The 27329-nt window shown below is 31.2% G+C and overlaps 1 protein-coding gene across 17 annotated transcripts in view; it reads left to right on the plus strand.

Annotated features, from left to right (window-relative positions):
* Positions 1–27329, plus strand: part of RYR2 (ryanodine receptor 2) — a 712857-nt gene that overhangs the window by 490899 nt on the left and 194629 nt on the right. For 11 of the 17 annotated variants that reach the window (XM_031968518.1, XM_031968517.1, XM_031968521.1 and 8 more), the window contains 9 exons: positions 4625–4788; positions 7238–7316; positions 8977–9066; positions 9846–9983; positions 11249–11326; positions 14735–14810; positions 19681–19807; positions 20402–20517; positions 26467–26531. In XM_031968518.1, coding sequence (XP_031824378.1) covers positions 4625–4788; positions 7238–7316; positions 8977–9066; positions 9846–9983; positions 11249–11326; positions 14735–14810; positions 19681–19807; positions 20402–20517; positions 26467–26531 — 933 coding nt within the window. The remainder of the gene's footprint in view (positions 1–4624; positions 4789–7237; positions 7317–8976; positions 9067–9845; positions 9984–11248; positions 11327–14734; positions 14811–19680; positions 19808–20401; positions 20518–26466; positions 26532–27329) is intronic. The other 6 variants (XM_031968513.1, XM_031968522.1, XM_031968528.1 and 3 more) reach the window with 1 other exon arrangement.

The raw sequence follows: 27329 nt of genomic DNA on the forward strand, positions 1-27329 counted from the left end.
TGAAAGTTGATTCAATTTAAAATAGTTCAATTTTATGTTACATTTTTATCTTGTTGAGGTGGCATTTCTGATATACACTGACTGCTTGAGTCCATACAAATTTCCTTCACTTCTAGTGTATTAGGTAATTCCCCAAGACTACAAATTGCAAGGCTTTTAGGTGGCACAATGGATAGTCATGAAGCAGGAAGACTCATCTTCCTGAATTCAAATCCAGCTTCAGCATACCTACTAGCTATGTAACCTTGGACAAGACACCTCACCTTTGCCTCAGTTTCTTCATCTCTAAAATGAGCAACATAAGGAAATGACAAACCACTTTGGTATCTTTGCCAAGAAAATCCCAAATTGGAGTCACAAAGAGTCAGACGTGATATGACTGAACAGCAACAAATGGCAAAGAAGATACTATCTTGGATTGGTGGGAAAAAGTGCCCATCAATGTGTGAGATAGTGACCTGTATCCAAATTAAAATCAGAGACCCTTAAGGTAAAAAGCAAAAAAAAAAAAGATTTATCATGATCATGAGAGAAAGGGCAACTCTCAACAGACAGGCTGTCAGTAGAGGAGTGCAAAGTGCAAAGTGCAAAACACAAGATAAACTCTAAATAAATTCTTAACTCAGAAACCCTTTCCCTTCTTCCCCTTCTGACCTTTTCTCCCACTGGCTGTGGAGTTCTAATTTGCCCAGAGGCCAGAACCAAAAAATACTAGTCCATAACACACTCTTTACTGTATTAGGTACTTAAATGCTAACGTGTTTGAGAAAATAGGAGGAAAATATATATTTAACATAATTGAACACCTACAGCTTTCAGCTATAGCTCAACTTGTTAATGCAAAGTTTCAAGTCACAATTAGAGCATAGTTTGAAGCCATATTCTGAGAGGGTCTTTACTCAGTTCTTCCTATTCATCAAAAATCCTTATTATTGATGAAATAGCAGTTCTGATCCCTGTCCCAATCCCTACCAGACCCTCCATGCTCATTTTTGCCTTGTTTTCTGTCAAATATAATATGTAAAAAGAAATTTTTTTTTCCTTAACAAACATTGCAATTTTTAAGAAGTAAATTTAAAGTGAATTTGAAAAATAGGTTTTCCTTTAAAAACAAAAGTATCATGCATTTCTATATTATTTTACAATTTACAAAACATTTACTTTACAACCACTTTGCATGGCACCCTCTCTAAACCCCCCTTTTACATGTGAGAATAGTGAGTCTTCAAAAAGATTTAACAGATAGAATTGGCATTCCAATGACTCCTGAATCTTAGTCCAGTGCTTATAAGATCCTAGGGCTAGAAGGAAAGGAATAAGCATTGATATAGCATGTGTTGTGTCTCAGACAATGTTTCTACCAGTATCTGCTTTAATCCTCACAACTGTGCAAAGGTAGATACTATTATCATCTCCAGTTTATAATTGAGAAAACATTGGAAAGTTTTCTTTAAAATAGTAGCTTCTATTTTAAACTATCAGCAAGCATCATATGTAATGGGGATAAACTGGAACCATTCCCAATAAGATCAGGGGTGAAACAAGGTTGCCCATTCTCACCATTACTATTCAATATTATATTAGAAATGGCAATGAGAGAAGAAAAAGAGATTAAAGGAATTAGAGTAGGTAATGAGAAAACCAAATTATCACTCTTTGCAGATGATATGATGGTACTTAGAGAACCCTAGATAATCAACTAAAAAAGCTATTAGAAATAATCCATAACTTTAGCAAAGTTGCAGGATACAAAATAAATCCACATAAATCATCAGCATTTTTATACATCACTAACAAAATCCAATAGGAAGAGATACAAAGAGAAATTCCATTTAAAATAACTGTCAATAGTATAAAATATTTGGGAATCTATCTGCCAAGGGAATGTCAGGAACTATATAAGCAAAACTACAAACATTTTCCACACAAATAAAATCAGATAGAAACAATTGGAAAAATATCAAGTGCTCTTGGATAGGTTGAGCGAATATAATAAAGATGACAATATTACCCAAATTAATCTATTTATTTAGTGCTATACCAATCAAACTCCCAAGAAACTATTTTACTGACATAGAAAAAATAACAACAAAATTCCTCTGGAAGAACAAAAGGTCAAGAATTTCAAGGGAATTAATGAAAAAAAAGTAAATAAAGGTGGCCTAGCTATACCAGATCTACAACTATATTATAAAGCAGCAGTCATCAAAACCATTTGCTACTGACTAAGAAATAGAGCAGCTTATCAGTGGAATAGGTTAGGTTTACAGGACAAAACAGTCAATGACTATAGTAATCTAATGTTTGACAAACCCCAAGACCCCAGCTTTTGGAATACAAACTCACTATTTGACAAAAACTGCTGGGAAAATTGGAAACTAGTATGGCAGAAACTAGGCATGGACCCACACTTAACACCATATACCAAGATAAGTTCGAAATGAGTTCATGATCTAGACATAAAGAATGATATTATAAACAAATTAAAAGAACATAGGATAGTTTACCTCCCAGTTCTGTGGAGGAGAAAGGAATTTGTGACCAAAGAAGAATTAGAGATCATTACTGATCACAAAATAGAAAATTTTAATTATATTAAGTTAAAAAAGTTTTTGTACAAACAAAACTAATGCAGACAAGATTAGAAGGGAAGGAATAAACTGGGAAAACATTTTTATATCGAAAGAATCTGATAAAGGCCTCATTTCTAAAATATATAGAGAATTAACTCAAATTTATAAGAATACAAACCATTTTCCAACTGATAAACGGTCCAAGTATGTGAACAGAAAATTTTCAAATGAAGAAATTGAAAGTATTTGTAGTCATAAGAAAAATTTCTCTGAATCACTATTGATCCAAGAAATACAAATTAAGACAACTCTGAGATATCACTACACACTTGTCAGATTGACTAAGATGACAGGAAAATACAATGACTAATGTTGGAGGGGATATGGGAACACTGGGACAGTGATACATTGTTGGTGGAACTGTGAATGGATCCAACTATTCTGCAAATCAATTTGCTCAAAAAGTTATCAAACTGTGCATACCTTTTGACTCAACAGTGTTTCTACTGGGCTTATATCCCAAAGAGATCTTAAAGGAGGCAGAGGGACCCACATGTGCAAAAATGTTTGTGGCAGCCCTTTTTGTAGTGTTTAGAAACTGGAAACTGAGTGGATGTCCATCAGTTGGAGAATGGCTGAATAATTATGATATATGAATGTTCTGGAATATTGTTGTATAAGAAACAACCAGCAGGATGATTCCAGAGACACCTGGAGAGACTCAATATGAAGTGATGCAAAGTGAAATGAGCAGAACCAGGAGATCATTATACACAGCAACAAGAAGACTATATGATGATCAATTCTGATAGATGTGGCTCTTCTCAACAATGAGATGATCCAGATCATTTCCAATTGTTCAGTGATGAAGAAAGCCATCTACATCCAGAGAGAGGACTGTGGGAAACTAATGTGGACCATAATATAGCATTTTCACACTTTCTGTTGATGTTTGCTTGCATTTTGTTTTCCTTCTCACGGTTTTTTTTTCTTTCTAGATCTGATTTTTCTTGTGCAGCAAGATAACTGTATAAATATATATACATATATTGGATTTAACATATATTTTTAACATATTTAACATGTATTGGACTACCTGCCATTTCTGAAGGGATAGAGGGGAGGGGATGGAAGGAAGGAGGGAAAATTTTGGAACAGAAAGTTTTGCAAGGATCAGTGTTGAAAAATTATCCATGCATATGTTTTGTAAATAAAAAGCTTAATTAAAAAAAAGAAAAGGAAAAAAAAGAGAAAACATTGGAAAACAGTTAAATGACTTGCCTAGGATCATATAGTTAGTAAGTATAGCCAAATTTGAACATACGCCTACTTGAATCCAGGTCTTGTATTTTATCCACTGCATCACTTCTAAGGGTGTTGCCTTGAAGGGAACCCAAAAGCCATTAAAATTAACCCCCTCATTTTACAAATGAGGAAATAGTGGGACAAAGTGGTTTGGTAACTTTTCTAGGGTCATAGAGGAAATAAAACTAGTATTTGAATTGAGGTTCTCTCACTCCAGAGTTTACTTTTTCATTGCACTACATTGCCTTACTCTCGTTGATAATATTGCTGGAAATTGAATTACATGGTTTAATCAAGAAGAAATTTCTGAGTTTGTTGGCCTTTCTGATAAAGTATCTCTGACGTTTGAATTAATGGTGTGACTTGAATTGTTTAGCCACTTCAGAGGCTCTTATTTTCTGCAGTTTGTTTCCGGCATCTTTATTGATAGCAGTTTACAAATTAAAACAAAACAAAACATAGTTCTTCAGTGCAATGAAATGTTGATGGTGCTTTTAAGTCTCTTTTTTTCACTTAAAGCAGTCATGGTTAATTTCACTTGAAACATAAATCTTGACATGGGGCAGAGGTCTAATTTTCTTTTCTTGTTCTTTGACCTAGCTTTAACTTCATTTGTTTTTGTTATGTATTGTACTTTTTTATTTCTATTTTTATGAATGTGTTTTGTTTTGTCCTGAAGGAATCTCTGATTCTTCTGTAATATTTAATTATCAGCAGCATTTGTTCTGTCCTTTGCTTCTCCACAGAAATATGAACACGAATTATTCAAGCTGGCATTGCCCTGTCTCAGTGCTGTTGCAGGAGCTTTGCCTCCTGACTACATGGAATCAAATTATGTCAGTATGATGGAAAAGCAGTCATCAATGGATTCTGAAGGAAACTTTAACCCACAACCTGTTGATACCTCAAAGTATGGACTCTTTCTATTGCAGCAGATTTTTATTGTAAATGATTTGTGAAGTCTGAATTTGAATAAGGTACTAAAGTGAACTTTCTGTAATCCCTGACCAAGTTTGTCAATAGTAATAGCCAAGGAAATTAATAGGTGATGTTTCAGTAGAAATTTATCCTGAAATATTTATTAATGATTATTATTGTTGTTGTTGTTATTTTTGGCAAGTCAATTGGACTTACGTGACTTGCCCAGGGTCACACAGCTAGGATGTATTAAGTCTCTGAGGCTGGATTTGAACTCAGGTCCTCATGACTCCGGGGTCAGTGCTCTATCCACTATGCCATCTACCTGCTCCCTAATGAGTATTATTAATTGCATAATTTTTTTTGTCTAAGAAAAACCCATTTAACATGCATTGTAGAATTGTTTACATAATATTTATGGCAGACCTTTTAACCACCATTGAATCTTACAAAGTGCTAAGTTAAAAGCAGAAATTTTTGTTTCATATTAGGACATAGTACAGCATAGTAATTAAGGGCAATGTCACCTGAGAATTCAGCTATGGAAATGGTACTGTATAATTAAATATTTAAAAAATATCAATTGCAAGTAAAAATAAAGTTCAGACTAAAGAAATATCTAATGCTTAGGAATACCTTGACATAGTCTATATGTCTATATTAAGTAGTCAGAACAGATAATTTTTGAAATGTCATCAGTGTTGGGTTTTTTGGTGATTATTTCTGAATAGGATCATACTTTCTTATTTCCAAGGAAAAGTGCTTCTTCATGTCATACTGCATTACAGCTTCAGGTAGTCATCATTAGGTATTTACTTTCTTTTGACGTATGGCAATATTTCAAAGTTGTTCAGAGTTGTTCTGACTAATAGGCCCCAGCTCTCTTACCTTCTTTGACTAACAAATTCAACTTGGGCAATTTGGTGAAAATACCAGAAAAAAGTTTATCTTATTTTATGTTATTTTTTAACCTTTTTATATCACTTTGAGAAAAACAAAACCAAATAATGGCCAAACAGTTACCACATTTCCAAATTTTGTTTATGAGTTGATTGATAGACTTACCAATATTTCATCTAGGTCAGGTTCACAGAATGCTATAAAATTTTCTTAGCATTTTATCTTAGGTGTTTATCAATTGAATTAAATTCAATAAGTACTGATTGAACACTTAAAACATGTTGATCACTGTATTATAGGTTTGGAATTTCCTAATGGACATAGTCATATGTAATGGAGTATCATAATTTATACATATGAAAATTTTTATAAATGTGATAGCTGCATGTGTATATTTTATGCATGGTCAGATGACTTTAATTTTGGTAGCAAGAAAAGCAATTAATTATGCATTATTCTATTTATATGTCTATTCCTAAAATTAGTATTTTAATGAATTATTTTTAAATATGATTATTGGTAAATATAAAATTTCTTTAAATAGTATATTGGGAATTTTAGAGATACTTTCATCAGATTTAGATCTGGAAATAGCTTTATATTTTTTTATCTCATTCAATCTGAGTCAAAAATGTAATATGTGTAATCTTTGTTCAAGAAAATGTATCGAATCACATAAATAACTTAGAAAATAAAATAGTAAAATAATATCTGAATCTTCTAATTATCTCTCTTTTAGATAGTCTTGTTAGAATGTTATAAAACATTTATAACTACAATTACTAACACAGGTATATAGAAAATGAATTAGCATCAGTGAATTCAAGAACTTTAGTAAATGAAAAAAAAAAAAGACTAGTAAAGTTTCAGAAAACTAAAACTTCTTTGTTGCAAGTTTTTCAAGGCAACAATTCTTTAAGCATAAAGGAAATGATTTGCGATGAAAGAACATGTACTAGGAAAGAGAAAAAAAGTTTTCCAAGTTCATAAGAACAAATTCTGATTTAATTTATTTTCTTTTTTTAATCCAAGTGTCTTTATATTCTTGAACAATCTCATAGTTAACATATAACTTATTATGCAGTAATATTGGACAACTCTCAGAGATAGCCATTTTCTATAACCTTGCATTTTCTATTTACCTTTTCTGTTATACTAGCTTTAAAAAGCAAATGTATGTAAAAAGTAACTAAGAGTCAGCATAGGGCTTGGTTGTAGAGCCAGTCTTGAAGTCATGAAGAACTGGGATAGAGTTTCACTTCTGGCTATATAACCTGGAAAAATCATTTAAATTCTCATTTTTTAAAGTAATTCTATGGATATCAGGTATAGAATAGTTGCTATCTAGTTCATTGCTTGGGACTGACTCTCTGTCAATGAAATCATAGGATCAGTGCTCATTCCTTATGCAAAAAATAATTGTATTAAATAATTTTATGAAAAAAGGTAAATAGAATATTATCTATGAGCTATAAGTCAAGTATCAGCATTATTGACTCTTAGATATTATAAAATGTTTGATGCTCATTTTTTTCTTTCAGCATTACAATTCCTGAAAAGTTAGAATACTTCATTAATAAATATGCAGAACATTCACATGACAAATGGTCAATGGAAAAGGTAAAAAGCCCAAATATAACAATATAATCAAGCATTGTGATTTTTAATAACTTGTCATTATTATATCCACTAGTGGTAAAAAAGTAAAACTTTGATTATAAAAAGGGTAATTATTGGCTGTTTTAGAAGCCCTATGGTATCAGAGAAACAGTGCTGGACTTGATTTTGAGAGATCTTTTATGCTTGGTGTATGAATCTGGCAAGCTACTTGACAAACATAATTATTGTTTTAAGGTTAGCTTTACAATCATTTTCTGATTTCATCTTCTCAACAATTTTTTGAGTTAGACATATGAGGAAACTGAGGCTTCAAGGAATTAATTTGGTCACTTCCACAAAGTTGTTTAGAGGCTCCCATAATGTGCTTATCTAATGTGCTTAACTGTAATTTATAAGGGCTTTAAAATTTTAAGTTGCAATATAGTTTTATAAAAGAATGACTATTTAGATCCAATTTATTTGATCTAATAATACTATAGTTAGCTTTAGTGGATATGAATATGAATTATATTTCTGATAATAGTGAAATAATTCTATTAATCTATAAATAATATCTAAAATATATCACCATGTTTTTAATACTTTGATAAAAATGTAATATTGTAAAATTTCTCAAGTTAATTTTGATCCTATGTATAAAATTCATTTTTTATAATAAGAAACAGAACCTTGAAGCTTCCAATATTCTATTAGAGCCTTAACCTTGAAAATCATGACCATAGTCATAAATTAATGATCCATCTCCCTCTCTTTCTATTTGATGTCACATTTGCACATATCAAATGACACTCTGACAGTTCATCAAGAGAAGAGCTGTATTTGTCAAAAAACATGCTGTATTTATATTTCATTGGTAAAATAATAGGCGAAGTAAATTCACATAGACTGTGATTTGGGCATAGAATTGTCAGCAGATGTTGAGGTACTTGCTTCCTTCATTTGTCAATTCCACAAGTATTTAATTAGTTTTTATGATCCAGAGAGATGAATTATATTGGGCTGGTGTTCTAGGTAGGAGGATATAAAACAGAAGAATCAGGACTGGGGTGTCATGTTCTTTTTGGAGAGGATACCATGCATGAAATGAACAATTAAATGTCATGTATAAACAAGAGAAAAGTAACATAAAACATACTGCATATATATATATATATATATATATATATTTTTTTTTTTTTTTTTTTTTTTTGCTGAGCTCAAGCTTGTGTTCATTTTAAATCCTTTATTTTGAACTTAGCAATCTGGAAGCTGAATATTTGTATTTATTTTTTGCAAAACAAATTGTTACTGGCATGCTTAAAAGAAAGGTGAGGAAGGACGACTCTTCAGTATTAGAAGGGTAATCATGCAAAAGAGGCATTACATTTTCCTCCTTGACCAGAGAACAAGGAGCAGTGGTTGAGCAGGGACAAATTTAGGCTTTAAAGAATTCTAAAGATTTAAATTTAGAGATTTAATGAAAATATTCCTAACAATAGAATTACTTTAGAATGAGACATTATAGTTTCAGAGATAGTGGGTTCACTATATCCAGAAATCTTTTAAGAAGTTAGAAACCAATTTTCTAGCGACATAAAAGGGATTCCTATTCAATTACAGGTTGTTCTTTGTTCTGAGATCCTTTTGCAAATCTGAGATTCTGTGATTTCTTCTTTTTCAGTTGGCAAATGGGTGGATTTATGGGGAAATATATTCAGACTCTTCTAAAGTTCAACCATTAATGAAACCATATAAGCTTTTATCTGAAAAGGTGAGAAACCTTGTCTTGTTAGGTATTTGGTTTAAGCCTATGTTTAAACATACCATTGGGTCTTTCTGCTGCTAAAGCTAGCTTTCCACATACTCATATTTTTCTACTGGAAAATATTTATATATATTGAATTTTCTTTATCCCATTCCAATGTTTATTTCATATTCTTTCCTTTCATTTCCTGTCTCCAGTTTATTGTCTGTTCTTTGGCCTATTTCATTTTACTCTTTATTCTTTAATCCTTTTCTCTCCCTATATCTTTATAATATTGTCCTACTCTGTTTAACCTCCTGTCTCACAAGCAGAGTAGATATTTTAATATTATCCTCTAGATGGTGAGTGATTTTTAGAAAAGAAAAAAATAAAGAATTTTTTAAATCATTTAACAATTTGTTTTTATTTCTTTATAAATTAAAAATAGCAAGTGAAACTTTCAAGAAAATCTAGCTTTTAACCAAAGCAAGCTGACCTTTTCTTATTTCCATGGTAGAATGTTAATCATATGTTCATTTTCTGGTAGATATCTTTATGTTTGTTAGATGTAGCCATGAACAGAGAAGCTAAAGAAATTAAAAAATTATACCATAAAATATATATTTGTTCTTTAGTTGCATTTGTCAAACCAGATCGCTGCTGCCCACTTACTAAAAAAAATTACTTTCCATTGCATATGAGAAACATTAATCATATAAGAAAAATAGAAATTTTTCTTTCAAAATAAAACTAACAAAATTAATATTTCTATTTTAACATGTTACATCATCATTTTTTTCCTCTAGGAAAAAGAAATTTATCGCTGGCCAATCAAAGAGTCTTTAAAAACAATGTTGGCTTGGGGATGGAGAATTGAAAGAACTAGAGAAGGAGACAGCATGGCCCTTTATACTCGGACAAGACGCATCTCCCAGACAAGCCAGGTAATTACCATAAAGACTTAACACTTTCCACTATATAGAAGGAAAAACAAAAACAAAAACAAAAAAAACCAAACTTTTATTGTTTTAATTTTTTTCATTTGTATTACATTCATTCAGCAAACATTGGTTGAACATCTAATGCTGTTATGTTATGTGCAAAGTGAATGTGTTCTGTGATAATTGCTTTCAAATATCATTATATAGAAGAGTAATTAGATTTCTGCTTGAACTCAGAGTAGAAGCAGTGGATAAAAGTTTACAAAAAAGTAAAATTAGGCCTGATTCTAATAGGAAATATTTCCTAACAATAAGAGGTGACTGTTTCTGGAAATAGTGTGTTCCCCTTCACTGTAGGTCTTTAAGCAAAGGTTGGATGATTAGTTTTCAAATATGTTTTAGAATCAATCTTTTGTTAAATGTAATGAGGACTTCCCTTCAACTCTTTGATTATGTTAGTATACAATTTGTGATCCACGAACGTTTTAATATATAGTTTTCAAATTGGCCTGCGAGGGGCATTAGGACAAGAATTAATAGGAAGTAGAGTATAGAGGCTAGTTGGCCGATAATGATGAATGGTTGCTCTACAGGTTGGCGGCGGATTCAGGTAAGTGTGATTAGGTTAGCAGTAAGGATTCAGAACAAGGTTTGGCTATGTGGAGTAAGGGGATGATTAGGAGGATTAGGATAGATGCTAATAAAGCGAGAACTCCGCCTAGTTTGTTAGGGATAGAGCTAAGATTGTGTATGCAAATAGGAAGTATCATTCTGGTTTGATGTGAGGGGGTGTGTTTAGTGGGTGTAAGTCTGGTGATAATAGGGCTAGAAGGAGGAGTATGAGGAGTAGTATAAGGCCTAGGGTGTCCTTAATGGTATAGTAGGGGTGAAATGCGATTTTGTCTGAGTCTGGGTTGACTCCTGAGGTGGTGTTAGAACCTGTTTCATGGAGGAACAGTAGGTGAACGACGGCTAGTATTGTGATGATGAAGGGTAGGATGAAGTGGAAGGCAAAGAACCGGGTGAGGGTTGCTTTGTCTACTGCGAAGCCCCCTCAGATTCACTCTGCTAAGGTGGTGCCGATATAGGGGATAGTGGATAGTAGGTTGGTAATTACGGTGGCACCTCAGAATGTACAAGAGTTTTTCTATTATCAAGTTTATATTTATTTTCATATTTTCTGAAAAAGATTTCACAAAAATTTCTTACTCTATGATCTTTGTAACAGCTTACTGCTTTGTTTTGTTTTTTTCACTTCTATTCCTTAGGTTTCTATTGATACTGCCCATGGTTACAGCCCTCGAGCTATCGACATGAGCAATGTTACCCTCTCAAGAGATCTTCATGTAAGTCTACCTGTTGATTTCAATATTTTTCCTAATCTTTCTTTAATTTTCTCTTTTTTTTTTTTCAAAAAAGCTATCCACAATTGTACCTATTGCTAAATCTTATAAATTTTTTTAATTACAAGTCAGCTCTATAAATAAAGGAAAAAGTTAATGACCTAAATAGAGATATATTCATAGGGGATAAAATAATTTTGATTTCATTGAGTGAAAATGTTTTTGCAAAAACAAAACCAATGAAGCTAAAATTTTTTGGGAAAAAAAAGCAGAAAACTGGAAGGAAACAGAGCAAGTTCTCTGATAAATATCTCAATTTTCAAATATAAAAGTCATTTCTCAATGGAGAATCCAAACACATAAACAAGCAGTTTTTAGAAGAAGAAATAAAAAATGTTAATAGCTACATGAAAAAAGATGCTTTAAATTAATAATAATTAGAAAATGCAAATTACTTGTGGTAGCAAATAATTGGAAAATGAGTAGATGCCCATCAATTGGGAAATGGCTGGAAAAGTTGTGGTATATGAAGATAATGGGATATTATTGTTCCATAAAAAGTAATGAACAAGCTGGTTTTAGAAAGGCCTGGAAATATTTACATGAACTGATGCTGACAAAACAAGCAGAACCAGAAATACATTGTACACATTGACAGCAAGAATGTGTGATGATCAGGTATGAAAGACTTGGTTCTTCTCGATGATTGTAATCCAAAACAATTCCAAAAGACTTTGTACAGAAAATGCCATCTGCATCCAGAAAAAGAACTAAGGAGATTGAATGTAAACCAACACATGCTGTGTTCACTTCTTTTTTTGTTTTTTTTTTTAATCTCTCCCATGTTTTTTCCCTTTTGTTCTGATTTTTCTCTCCTAACATGATTCATAGAGCAATGTGCATTAAAAAAAAAAAATACATTTACTAAGGAGAATATAAATAACAAAGAAAATGCAAAAGGTACATTTAGGAATTATTGGTGGAGTTGTAAACTAATCCAGTCATGGTGGAACTATGCCTAAAGGGCTATAAAATTATATACTCTTTGGTCCAAAAGTACTTTTATTCCTAAAGATATGAGAAAGTGAAGATGAAAACACATATATACAAAAATATTAGCACCTCTTTTTTACAGTGACAAAGAAGGGAATGCCTATCAATTGGGAAATGACTGAAAAAGTTATAATATATAATTTTGATGGAATACTATTGTACTCTAAGAAATGATGAAGGAAATGGTTTCAGGAAAAAACTTGGAGGACTTCTGTGAAATGATGCAAAGTGAAATGAGCAGAACCAGGAAAATAATGTACAGCAGTAATCCCGATATTATTAAAAAAAAAAAAAAAAACAACAACCTATCATGCATGACTTTAGTAGTAATGATTGTTACAACAGGGGCAGCTGGGTGGCGCAGGGGATAGACCACCAGCCCTGAAGTCAGGAAGACCTGAATTCAAATGTGGGCTTAGCTGTGTGACTTTTGACAAGTCACTTAATTCCAGTTGCCTTGGGGTGGGGAGGAGGGAGAAGATTGATACAACAATCTACCATAATTCCAAAGGATTTATGATGAAAAAATGCTGTCCACCTTCCAAATAGGAAGTTGATGGACTAAGAATGCAGAAAAAAATTTTTTTTTTAATTTTCTTCTTTTTCTTTTAGAAAATGTCTAATATGGAAATATGGATATCATTTTTTGACTTCTCCGTTTATGGAGGAATGGTGGATGGAGGGAAAGAATTTAGAATTAAAAATAAAATTTAAAAAATTACATTTTAAAAAAATTTGGAATACTTTTGTGAAATTTATATATAAATGCCATAATTTTGGTAAAGAAAAGTCATTTTACCTTTTTTTTTGAAATATTTGATATACTTTTAAAACAATTAAATAGCATTATAGGGAGGAGAAAAATAATGTAATTGGGTAGTATCCTAGTTAATCTATACACATACACACATATGTGTATACATATTATACATATATATGTATATATAAATGTGTGTGTATGGATAACACACACACCACATAACATTAACTAATTTTATGAACCCATAAGCTATTCATGCTAAAAAAATAATTTCTTTAAGAACTAAAATTGCCTCCATAATTTCTAATCCTTATTCATCAATTTCTCTGCACTTTAGTACTTTGCTAGTCTATTCCCCCTGCACTGTCTATGCAATTCTTTTTTTTTTCAATCTTTATTCCTTAGTGAACCAGATCCACTTTATGCTATTCTCTACTGTCAAATCCCTTATTCTTCTGCCTTATAATTCTCTTCTCCTCACTCTATATAATCTCTTACTTGATAATCTCATTCAATTACCAACTTTGTTCAGATGACTGCCAGATATAACATCCATCTCTAGTCTCTTTTGATCTCTAATTCTATAAAGCTTCAGAGAATCAGGAGTACAGCCTATGCTTCCTCCTTAAAATGGAGGTTCTGGAAAGAGAGTGACCTCAGGGATAGGGGGTACTTTATTGTGTGAAGTTCGAAGTTCAAGGATAGAATGAGCTTCCATAATTAAGAAGTTTCTGAAGTAGAGAGACTGATATAATCAAAGTGAAATCTGGAGAAGAATAAAGATATAGGCATTTGAAACTGAATTTTTAATTCATAATTCTCTTTCATTTGATATATGCAGGCACTTGCTAAACTCTGTTTCCTTTCTGTCTTTCACAGAGCCACCATCGATCTCCCTTTCTACTCTGACCTCTAGTCTACATAGCCACCAAAACAATTTTCCCATTCCAGTGTGACTGTGTCACACTGCTCCACTCATGCTCCCTTGTAATAAACTTTACTGGCTCCTTAACTACTTTCAGGGCCAAAAGTAAACTCCTTTGTTTGACATTTGAGTTGTTTACATCTTGATTTCTTTCTTTAAAAACTTCTTATACAATTTTCTTCTCTATGCACTCCACAATGTATTAGTTGCTTTTCTTCATCCAGAATATTTCCATCTCCCTTCTTTTGTTGTGTTTTTACTCCTCAGCTCCAACTCTTGGAATCTGTCAGAAATTAGCTCAAGCATCTCTTTTTACCTGAGGCCTTTCCTAGTGCATATGTCTTCTCTTCCAAGGTTACTTTGTACTTTCTTCATATATATTGGGTATTTACTATATATTTACATGTAGTTCCTTTACATGAAAACAACATATTTGTTTCTCTTTTGTCTTTTTATCTCCAAAGTGTAGCACATAGTAGGTGCCTAATAAATCTTTGTTTGCTTACTTGATAGATATCCTAAAGTCTTAACTGAGAAAATAGTCAAATTTAAAGTGTCATATATTTAAATTATCCCATTAAGTAAAATTTTAATGATATTTTTTCTTTCCTTTTTAATAAGTATGCACCTATGTTGTAATAAATTAATCAGCTCTTTTCTTTGTTTCCTTCAGGCAATGGCAGAAATGATGGCTGAAAATTATCATAACATATGGGCAAAGAAAAAGAAACTGGAACTGGAGGCCAAAGGTAATACTACTTTTGCTACAAAGAGTAACTTTTTTTTTTCTCCCCAAAGACAAATAAAAGCTTTTAATATTATGAGGTCAGTAAAGGAATCCTGGTTGACTTTTGAAGCCTTTTGATATTCACATGTTAAAGTAAATGGTTCAAATATACCTTCAATTGGTCCTTGAGAGGAATTTTGTAGCCAGCTACTGGTAGAAGGAGGCAGCTAGGTGGTTTAGTGGATAGAAGCTGGGCCTAGAGTCAGGAAGACTTCAATTCAAATCCAGCTTCAGACACTGGTTGTGTGATTCTGAGCAAGTCATTTAACTTCTGTTTGCCTTAATTCATTGGAGAAAGAATTGGGAAATCACTGTTTTTTTTCCAAGAAAATCCCATGGATAGCATTGCCATATTATGATTCATGGAGTCACAAAGAGTCAGATGTAACTGAGCGACTAAAAAAACAACTACTAGTGAGATGAATAAGAAGATCCAAAGACAGTTAATATCTATATTAACAATCAGCTTAATAATTAGTCTAGCAAATAATAAATTTAGGGTCAGCATTTTCTCTCAGTAACCAAAGCATAATAGAGATCACTTAACACACTGAATTTGTATTTGGAGGTGCCCTGACAAGAGAAAATCAACATTTATTTGTATACAATTAATGAAGTGGTGGACATATTAATAAGGAGGTGGCCTAAAAGTCTACAGCTACTCTTGTTGAGAGTATGGCTTGATCATGAGATCTGCTTCCACTAGTGTGGACAAGAGAATCCATCTCTACCACAACTAACTCTGGTTTTTTTTTTTTTCCCCTTCAAGAGCTGAGTTACTTTAAATCATAAAGAGGGAATGCAAGGGCAGACACTTACTGTTTTAGAGCTAGAATTCACTGAGCTTCGATTCTGTTTATATTCTGGACAAATACAATTCTCCTAGTTGGATCTCTGAGCATGTACCCTGAGAATCTGTCAGCCTTGTCCTTCAGAGACTGTTTGAAGGACATAAAGAGGCTGATCCCTGAAAGAGAAAATAGAAAGGAAAAACTGAAATCCTAATTTAATAATTGATTATTAATATAGTAGAAAAATAGTCACTTCTATCACTAGAAAACTTTTTTTCTTATCACAAGGGCATTTATATGAATGAATTTTTGGATGACATATCTTGGGCAACTAGAGTCTAACTCCTTGGAGCCACTAGGTCTAGAGGGACATGCGTTTGGTTCTTGTCCGTATCTGCTGTGTACATGCCCTTGACTTTACTCATTCAATTGGTATCTTTAATTTTTTCCCAAGACTCATAGTTTCTTAAAATTGTTAGTTCATTGTCACTGTCCTACACTATTATCCTTAATTACGGTCTATCTTCCCTTACCTCTTTCATTTTCCTATTTTTCCCCTTCCCTTAAAATATGTTAATTGACCCAATCTAGGCATCCATTGCTCTGTACAAAGAACTTTTCTAATTCAAGCCTTTCAGCCACTCAGGGATTATATTTGTAGATGGATAAGAAAAACTGATTGTCTTTCAGATGGAAGGGCTTAATAATACGGAAAATGAAGAAGAAACAACAGATCAAAAGATTCGTTAACCTTTGTAAAGGACCATTGACTTTTATAGTATATTAAGGATTTGTGTGTATTTGTATATATGTGCGATTATAATGAAGAATAAAGTGTACTTGGAATCAATGAAAACTGTCCGCATTGATATTACTTATCAAGCCTAGAAAATAAAAAAAAAAAGAAAATAATGACTTCAAACTTTAGTGTGCTATCTAAACGTGATTATCAACATAGTAATTTTTGAGAAAAAAAGTTTATTATTTCTGCTACTTAAGTCCTGCTTTTATTATGGTGTACTGATGAATCTGGATTCTTGAATTCTATGCCAAGAGGATAAGGTCTGGCAGATTCTAAGAAGCTGAGAATGCTTTCGTATATACCTGATAGTGTAATATATGCAGTTTGACCCCAAACCAATCTAACTAAATTTAAAGAGATATTTCACCACTTCAATCACAGGATATATGGCCATATTAACTTTCAGAAACCCTCTAATAAATCATAGGAGTGTAGGAGTGTTCACATCAACAAAATCATAGAGCATTCAAGTATCCATGTTAATTACATACACAGTAATAATTACATATATTATTTGTGTGTCCTTCAAGTACACTAAACTTTGTTCACATGTGCTTGACCTTTTGATGTTTTTCATGTAACATGGTTGATTAATCACAACTTAATTGAGAGATGTTATGTATTCTTTGATGATCAAATGAAAGGATAATCAAAAAAATTTTTCACTGATATAAAAATCCAGTTAAGCATCTACTTTGTGCCACACAACGTGCTAGGAATACAAAAAGAGGCTAAGCTCCTCGAGGAGTTAACACTTTAATGTGGGGAGACAACATGCAAACAAATATATTCAAAGCAAACTATTTGTAGGATAAATAGGAACTGATTAACAGAGGGAAGGCACTGGAGGAGTTGGAGAGGGCTTTTTGTAAAAGATAGGCTTTTAGTTGGGACTTAAAAATGGCAAAAAAAAAAAAAAAAAAAAAAAAAGACATGATTCTACTATATTACTTTAGTAGAACTGGATATAACTTAATGAATTATGGGTTTTTCATTGTTTATTTAAACATTAACATTTATATCATAGTTTAGGGATAACATATTTGAAGGAACTTTTTATCAGTAATAGTGCCCCCTGGGATAAGATTCCAATGAGACTCTAATTCTGGACAAGATATTAATCCTATTAATGGAAAAAATATTAACATGAAATAATTTTCATACTTTTCTATTTGTATTATATTTGAATTGTATCTAGAGAAATGAGAATATCTTTCACTTGACACAATGGTTATTTGCTTTCCCTCCTCTTCTGCAGATTCTTTAATAGTGGCCTTTTTTCTATTCTCTTTCTTTTCAGTGTTACAAATTAAACTGACAAATTAAGATAGTTTTGTAGGATATAAATTGACTTAATATTTATATCTTAGAAATAAGAGTCATGGTCATAGCTGTTAAATATAACGAATTTTTGATAAGGTATTCAGGACTAAAATATCTATTTTCAGTAAAACCCCACAATAAAGTACTTTATTCCACTCTGCATTTGATTTTGCTGCAAGTCAAACAATATCTACAATATAAAAATGATGTATAAGGGTTCTTTCTCTGTGTATCATGGAAAATTTATTATTCACTGATCATAGGGCTGAGATGATATTGCAACACTTTTTTTTATCTAATTGTAATTTAATACTGCTACCTAGCAGCCAGGCAGATTAATTACAAGAACTCAATTTCCACAAATTTTATTATCTGTAAATCAAATACTATACTCTTTCAACAGGACATTTAACATGTTTTTCTTTTTCTTATTTTAAATTGAAAAAACATACAATTTAAAATCATCCTAAGAATTTGTAACCAAATAAAATTAGAGTTATTTGAGTACTATTCTATCAGTCTAAATGTATATAAAATTAACCAAACAAAATGTTTAATTTAATAAAAGTTATTTCAGGAATTTTCTTATGATGTTTATCCTCACAGCTGTTAGAATATTTAGGTCTTGGTTTCTTTCAAGAATGTTGTCCTCCTTGACAAAATGTAAGGGTACAAGACTTAATGAAAATTCTAAGAGGCTACAGGTGATAAATACAGATTCTTTGTCCTTATTTCCTATATAAATATGTGGAACAATGAAGAGAGTATTAAATTTAATGTTGGGTTTATTGATTGCAGTGCAATATTGAAAACTGGACAAAAAATTAAAATTTTTAAAAAAGATGCATTCATTGAAGATTTTTCAGATGATTTATTAAGAAGTAGTGTTTAAGAAAAGCTAATCTATGGCATAAAAAATAAAATAGAAGGATAATCATATTTTTTTAGTGGCAATCCAGGCATGTGACAAAAAGTGTAAAGATTAACCACTGATATCATGTATTAGTAATAAAAGGGACAGAACTTTAGTAGACTACATAAAGAATGTGCTTTCTTAAGGCCACAATGAAGAAGTAGATCCATCTAAGGATATAGAAGAGAAGTTAAAGAGGCAAAAGGCAAAAAATCCCTAATATCTTTCCACAAAGAAATCACTTACTAAATGTATGAGAACCAGAAAATGTGTATTGGATCAAAATGAAATTTTACCACTTTACATATCAATTTATATATATTTTTGTCATCACTTGCTCATTTATATAAACATAAAATGTTAGGAAGATAGTCTGAATGGTTCTACTCCATTATTGTATTATTAATGGAGATATTTGGCATCTCTAAGCATTTCTACTTATCAATTAGTAATTACAATTATTAAAAAAAGAAATTACTATCAGAAGCAAAAAAAATAAATAAATCACTGTTAAAAAGGAAAAAAAACCCAACAATTATTTACTAAGTATTTGTACCTTGAACTCTGTTAACTAAAGCTGTAGGGATGCAAAGACAAAATGAAATGAAACACTTCTTTCCTTTAGGATCCTTACATTCCACCTGAGAGGCACAGGTATGTGAATAAATGACTACAAAATCATATTGTACAACATTGAAAAATGGGAGTAAGAGGGACAGCTAGAAGGTGTGGTGGATAGAGCACCAGCCCTGAAGTCAGGAGGACCTGAGTTCAAATCTGGCCTCAGACACTTAACACTTCCTAGATGTGTTACCCTGGGCAAGTTGCTTAATTCCAACTGCCTCAGCAAAAAAAAAAAAAAAAAGAAAAGAAAAGAAAAGAAAAATGGTAGTAGGAACCTCTAAGAAATGTAAGTTTCATCTATTCTACTAATAAGTTGTACTTTAAAGGAAGAAATAGAATTAATTACCCTAAATGCATTTTTTCTTTTTGGATATTCTAGTAGGAGGTGGCAACCATCCCCTTCTGGTACCCTATGATACTTTGACAGCCAAAGAAAAAGCCAAGGATAGAGAGAAAGCACAGGATATTCTCAAGTTTTTACAGATAAATGGCTATGCCGTATCCAGGTAAAATAATAATTTATATAGTGTGAAATACATTTAAAATAAATATTTAAATATCTATAACAAAAAAACTAACTACTAAGCAAACTTAATAGTTTCCCACTAATTTTCACCTGGGAAGTTGGTATAGTATTTGTATATTCAAAAAAAGAGCAGACTAACAAAGTTGTTTTGTTTTTTGTTTGTTTGTTTGATTTTTTTTTAATGAAATGACCAAGTATACTCACTTTTTTCATAGCCATTCCTTACGCTTACTTCTATAATTCCCATCCACAATTACTATAAGATTCTTTTTATGTTATTTATATTTTTAAATCATATAGTAACATTACACAAAAAATTCCATAGGTATATACTATGCTTTAAGATTATTTTCCTAAATGCAACTTTTATCACCTCAGAATAAATTATTAATTAGTTTTTGATATTAAATTAGAAGTACATATTCATTAGAGATTATTTCTAGATCTTATTTTGAACTATTTTATAAGTAATAATATGGGGGCAATAGGTACCATTAGAAATGCTTATTTTTTGTAAAATTAATCATTTAGTTGACTTTGTAGAAACTTACTTGTCTTGTATTTTCTTTTTAAGGGGATTCAAGGACTTGGAATTAGACACACCATCAATTGAGAAACGCTTTGCCTATAGTTTCCTTCAACAACTTATCAGATATGTGGATGAAGCTCATCAATATATTTTGGAGTTTGGTATGACACCAGTGTCCTTTAAGTAACAAATGAGTTTTTGCATATTTGAGAATAAGATTATTAATATCAGGACAGAGAAGAAAAAATATCATGAGGTCTTAAACGTTCTTAAATTTAGGGTGACCTCATCACATCATCTTTGACCAAAATATAATTAGTGATTTTTGATTAAGAAACATTATTTGAAACCACATAAAAAGGGAGTAGGAAACCAGTTAAGTAATGTGATATGGTGAAAGGAAAAAATTAAGTAATTGGCTAAAAATTGTAGTTGTATGACTGAGCATGATATTTAGTTTCCCCCAGGGCTAGTTTTTTCATCTTTGAAATTGAAATAATAACGTTTATAATGTTTACTTTCTAATGTTTCATGGATCAAATTGTAAGATACTTTTTAAAAACTTTTGTAAATTATAAAACATTGCTAAACTTAAAAAAAAATACTTAAACATACAAATGGATCTGTGATCTCATCAGTTTGGGAGTTTCTGCAAATGATGCATATCACAATAAATCCATCTCTTCCTATCCTATGCTTCATTGTCCATGTCCTTTCCAAAATTCACGCCTAGGGGTAAAACCAAAGCACTGGATTTTTTTTTATTTTTATACTGACATAATGAAACTAGTACACTCTGGATCTTCATCTTCTTATTCTTATCATGTGACCAATTTATCTATCTATATATGTGTATATATATATATATATATATATATATATATATCTTCTCTTAGTATCATACAATTATTTAATAATTATTTTGATATCTGTTCTATTTTTGAATTTTTTGTTATTTATGTTACACACTACTCATTCCTGTTTTTGACTCTATTGCTGTCCATTTGATATTCCTTTTTACTTCTTCAAAGTCCATTATATTTTGAGTTTCTTAGCCTCATTTCTTTACATTGGTAGGATGTTATCATTAAAAAATTCCTTTATATATCTTATATAGTGGCCATTCAGCACTTTTACAATTTTAGTGCCACTAGCATGAATCTCTTCTAGATGTACTTTGTTCAATCTGGCTACTTTTCTCATCTTTATACACTTCAATGTTACTTCTATTTCCTCTGAAAAGCAATTCTAGAACTGGGTTTTTAAAGTCCAAATGTAGTAGTTCCACCACTCTTGATGGAGAAAATAGTTTATTATTATAGTTTTTAAAAATGTTTTTCTTGTTTATATTCCTCCAGTTTCTTTCTGGAGTACTCTCAAGATGGAGAGAGCTTAATTTGCTTAATTGAGTACCTGTCAACCTTTTTTTTCACAGTAGTTTATACTCCATTGCACTTCTTATTTTATGAGATGGTGCTGCTAATTGTTTATCTTCAGTGATATTTTACAAAGAGTTTATATTCTTGTTTGGTATTACAAGCCATTTCTGTTCAGCACATGTATTAGATAGATATTTGTTGATCAACATACTTTCTGGACTCGATCTCAGTATTTTGCCTGCTGGTTTTTTGTTTGTTTGTTGTTGTTTTGTTGTTTTGCATTGTATAAACTTCTGGATAAAAACATTATCAGTGTTGATGTCACTTATTCTGTCCATTTCAATTTTTAATTTTCAATTATGTTTTGAAATCATTTAGGGCTAGGTTATTTTAATTATATTTCATATCTCTTCTCATTTTTCTTGCTTTTTCACTAATTCTAATCTTCAATCTCATGAATCAGTGGTTTGAATATATATACACTTTGATTCAAGGCTAATAACCATACCAACAAAAACATTTTCCTGACTATTAAAACATAATCTGCTTTTAAATTACTTTTTGTTTTAATAAAAATGATAGCCACTGGACATGACATGTAACAAATAACACCATAAAGAACCTTTTTAGAATTAAAGTAACATATAAATCAGATTTCACCATTGCAGAAGGCACAATGATTTAGATATTCATCATTCATCTTTATTTCTCTATGATTAACTATATGTAACAAACATTTATATAATTAATATTGTGTTATTGTTCAATTTCTTCAGATATGTCTGACTTGTAATGATCTTATTTGAGAGTTTTTTTGGCAAAAATACTAGAGAGGTTTGCCTTTTCCTTCTCCAACTCATTTTATGGATGAAGAAACTGGGGCAAAGAGAGTTAGTAACTTTTGCAGAGGCCTATAGCTAATACATATATAAGGCCAGACTTGAACTCAGGTATTCCCAAATCCAGGATGCTGAACCATGTAGCTGCTATTATATTATATTTCAGCATAATATTTCAGTTCATTCACAAACCATTTTTGCCTCAGACCTCATTCCCTCACCCTATTACAGATCCTTCTCTAATATGTATGAATAACTGCCATCTTAAGAAAAGAACATTTTAGCAAGTCATTTAACCCCAATTACCTCAAGAAAAAAAAATATATTTATATATATATATATATATTTTTTTTTACAGGAAAAAGATATTTTACCTCCCCCATCTCACTCTTTTTTCATTTTATGTATTATCTCCATATTTTTAACAACTATGCTTATTTATTATTATTTTATTTAATTGTAAAATAAAATTTAATTTTAAAATAATAATAGGTGATATTTATTGAACAATAAAATAAGTATTTTATTATTAGTTATTGCCTCTGTCAGGGTCCTATATAACTGGAATTTATTTATTTCTTTTCCCCATCAGATTCCTTCTTCCCCAGGTTTCTCTCTTTTGTGGTTTCTTTGTTAAAAAGAACATAGGCAAATATGCCAAATATGCCAGTATATCCAGACATAGCCTTATGCCTCAAAATTAATTTGATATTTTGCATCTCATTTTTAATTTTTGTAGTTTGTAAGTAGAGTTTATTTCTCTAATTCAACAAAAAATAATGGCATTTCTAATTGAATATATTCAGTAAATATTTGTCTTAAAAATGTTTCTTGCCTTAAAAAATATTCCCTAATGAAATAAGCTTCATATGCTTATGGCTGAAGAATTACAAACTCATACACTAGGATTTTCTTGTTCTTGACATTTCTCTCAATCTTAAATATAGCTACAGCTTTTCCAGTGAAATCTTAGGGAGAAACTCTCCTCTGCATTCCTAATCCAATTGCCTCATTCATAATAGGAGTCCCTGTTTCCAACTTTATAACTCTCTTCCTAAACTTCTTGGTTTTAAGGTAGCCAATTCTTAGTTTATAATATATACTCTAGTTGAAATTGTATCTGCAATTCAGAAGGAAAAAAAAACCCGAAACATTTTTTCAGATATTCCTCTCAATGAGTGATATTTAATTGGAGAATTAAATTAGAATCATAATAGGATTTTTATTTTCATGTTCAAAAATATACATATATAACTACATATATATTCTATATAATATTTATGTGTATTAAAAAATCACATCTTAAAGTATTTTTAAGTTTCTTATTTATTAAAAGAAATAAGATCTGAATTGGGAAGGTCTTCTAAGGATCTTAGAATATGATCTAGCCTTCTCTAATCTCTTATCTTCATTTTTTTCAGGAGTTATGAGGTGGAGAAGTAAGGAAGTATTAGGTAAAAAGCAAGGAAATGTGTTCCTAACTTTGCATAGATGGCAGAATCATATTATAGTTTAAACATTTGGTTTTATGATAAAATTCCAGGTTATATATACAAACAAACCAGAGAATATTATATGTTATGTAACATCCAATGTGGATTGAAAAAAAAAGAGGAAAAATACATTTTTCTTTGAATTAATAATATTAACACCTCTGTGGCAGCTAAAAAGTGCAATGTATAGAGTGCTGGACCTGTATTTAGGAAGACTTATCTTTGTTAGTTCAAATAGACATTTACTATATGACCCTAGTCAAGTCACTTAACCTGTTTATCTCAGTTCCTCATCTGTAAATGAGCTAGAGAAAGAAATGGCAAAACCATTCTAGTCTTTATCAAGAAAATCCTAAATAGGGAAATGACAAGTTGGACAACTGAAACAAACTAAATAATAACAACATGGAAGAACAACAAATTAACATCTCCATATATATTCTTTTGCAAATCTTTACTGGTGTGTAAGTGAGGGGAATATCCAATTCTAATGTCAAACTTCATATTTGCTTTCAAAGCTATGTAACTGGAGTGCAGCTAGACTAATAAACTCTTAACCTTCTAAAACTATTCTTGTTAATCATTGAGAATGTTCACTACTTTCCTAGAATGGCTGAAATAGTACAAACTAAGAAGTAGAAGGGATAGTAGCAACATTTATGTTTTTATTTCAACTATATTTTTATCAATATTCCATATGTAAAATTTATTAACTTAGTTTTTTTTTTAAATATTCTTCTTCCCCTAGACATTTATTAGCCAACTTATTTGTGATTTATGGCAAATAATTATGTTCTCCATTTAGTCTTTTGAACACAGGAGAAGCAGAATTAATGAAATAATGAGAATTAAAATATAATTTTATTTTTTAAGGTATTAGTGTCATTTTGACCCAGGTTTCTCATTATTGAGCTATTCTGGGATGTGTTAGCCACAATACTTCTTGTGCTGATTTCCCCCCCCCCCAAAAAAAAATGTATTATTCTTGAAAAGCGGCAAGGATTAGTGAATAGAAAACTGGACTTATAATCAGGAAAAGCTGTATTTCAAAGCCTGACTGTGATATATGTCTTAATATGTCTTATTACCAGGAGTAAACCATTTATCTGTGCTCCCAATAACTATATAAAATTGCTTCACAACTGAATTGCTTATCTATATTAGTGAAGGGAATTTTCTTCCTGGAAGTTCCCTGTACCAATAAAAGCATACATTCAAGTGTCCTTTCCATCTCTCTCTCTAAATTCTCATTGTAGTCTAGCTATCTTTTATATATAAGAATAGAATAATTAGGGAGAGTGTGTGTGCTGTCTTCAGATAATTAAAAATGTGTCCTATGAAAAAAGGATTCTGTTAGATCCAGAAAGAAAAGAAAACAATTTGTAAATAGAGTATAGATGAGATGATTTATAGAACTGACTTAATCTTAAGGAAAACTTCCTAAAAGTTATTTCCAAATAACAAACATCAAAAAATAGAATAGTCCTAATTTATTGAATTTTCTATTGGTGGAACAGTTAAAAGATTGTTCATTTAGAAAATGAATGACCACTTGTCAAGCATATATGAGAGAGAAAGACTTCATGCTTTTTTTTCTTTGGGGGATGTCCTAGGTGATGCCCTCCAATTCTAGACATTCTTTATCATATGTCAAATTGAAGGTGATCTTTTCTAAACACTGGGAATATCTAAGATTTTTAGGCTCTTATTGAAATTATTTTTGTAATATATTACACATCATCTAACATTATTCTTGAGTTTTCAGATGAGATGTTTTGATTGGAGAGATTCTGGGAAGCAGCTTAGCATATTGATTAGATGAATGATGTTCGGTCCAGGAAAATTCAGTTTAAGTTCTGCTTCTCTATTCACTAATAGAGTGACCACGAGCAAGGCACTTTTTCCCTCTGACTTTCACCCTAACATGGCAATCAAAAATAAAAGAAATTCTGGAGACCAAGTTCAGTGACTAGAGTCAAATCAATAGTTTTGTAATTCCATGTTCAGTTCCCCTTTTTTGGTAACATTCTCTTCCCCATAAATGTTGAAGAGAGGCAGACTTTGATGGTACTTTATTCTGAAAGGGGTTGTCTGTCACATATCAGAGATATTCTAATTCTATCCAGATGTGTTTAGGAATATAATTTTGATGTATATATTAATTTGACCCTATGTTTTATTAAAAAAATTCAGTATAATACAGTAGCCTCTACTTATTCATAATCCCAAATCCCAATGTTATTACATTATTTTGTCTTGTTTTTCATTAAACTTCACAAGGTAACATATTGAGTGAGGTTCTATTCTAAATTATTCACTCTGGATTCAGAAAAAGTAGAATTGTGTTCAGTTTGTGCAGTTGTGTGCAGTGTCCATTTAAAAACTTTTCATTTTTACAGATGGTGGCAGCAGAAGCAAAGGAGAGCATTTCCCTTATGAACAGGAAATCAAATTCTTCGCTAAAGTATAGTATACTCTTGTTGCTGTATTGTTTGTTTACAGATGATGGCATTTAATTATGTGCCTGTGTTCAAGATGCATTTGTATGATGTGAATTTCACTTGGTGATATAGAAATGTAAATATTCCATGGCATGAAAATGCATGAATTCCATGAATTAAATGTTCTCCCTTTCTTCACAGCACTTTGTCTTATGCTTCCACTTCTCTCCCTGTTTAATATCCTAAATAGCAATTAGTTGTGAGCAAAATAGAAGGTTATTTGATTGAAAAATCTTCATGTTTCTTTGAATTATGTTGATTAGAATGAAAATATATCTTTCTCAATTTTTAAAAAGAACAGTTTAGTAATATTGTGGTTTTAAAAATTGGCTCTGTCTCTTGTTAAGTAAAAATTAAACCTCATGAAATATTACTTTTTTATAAAGAAAAAATTCAAAATCAGACTTACATGCATATGTTTATTTGAAGCCCTTCTTAAGTCAGTAATTGGTAGGTAGTGACAAAGAATAATACATTCAGTGAACTCCATTGTTTACTTATAAATTGTTTCCTGCTACTTAATTGTCTATAAAAGTAAGTTGTAATACTCATTCTTCTACCATCCCATCAAACCTGTGGTAAAATGAATCTAAGAAATTTCTTCTAATTAAAATTTACATCTTTTTGTAGTCATCAAATGAAAATTGATTATTTTCTTAGTCAAGCTCAATGTATCCTATTAGATACTGACATATTTTGTGGAAGGAACTAGCACTTCTAAAAAAATCACATTACAGTGTACTACTTTTTTCTGTCTAGTG

This window comes from Sarcophilus harrisii, chromosome 4 (genome assembly GCF_902635505.1).
Source record: "Sarcophilus harrisii chromosome 4, mSarHar1.11, whole genome shotgun sequence".
In the NCBI taxonomy this organism is placed as follows: domain Eukaryota; kingdom Metazoa; phylum Chordata; class Mammalia; order Dasyuromorphia; family Dasyuridae; genus Sarcophilus; species Sarcophilus harrisii.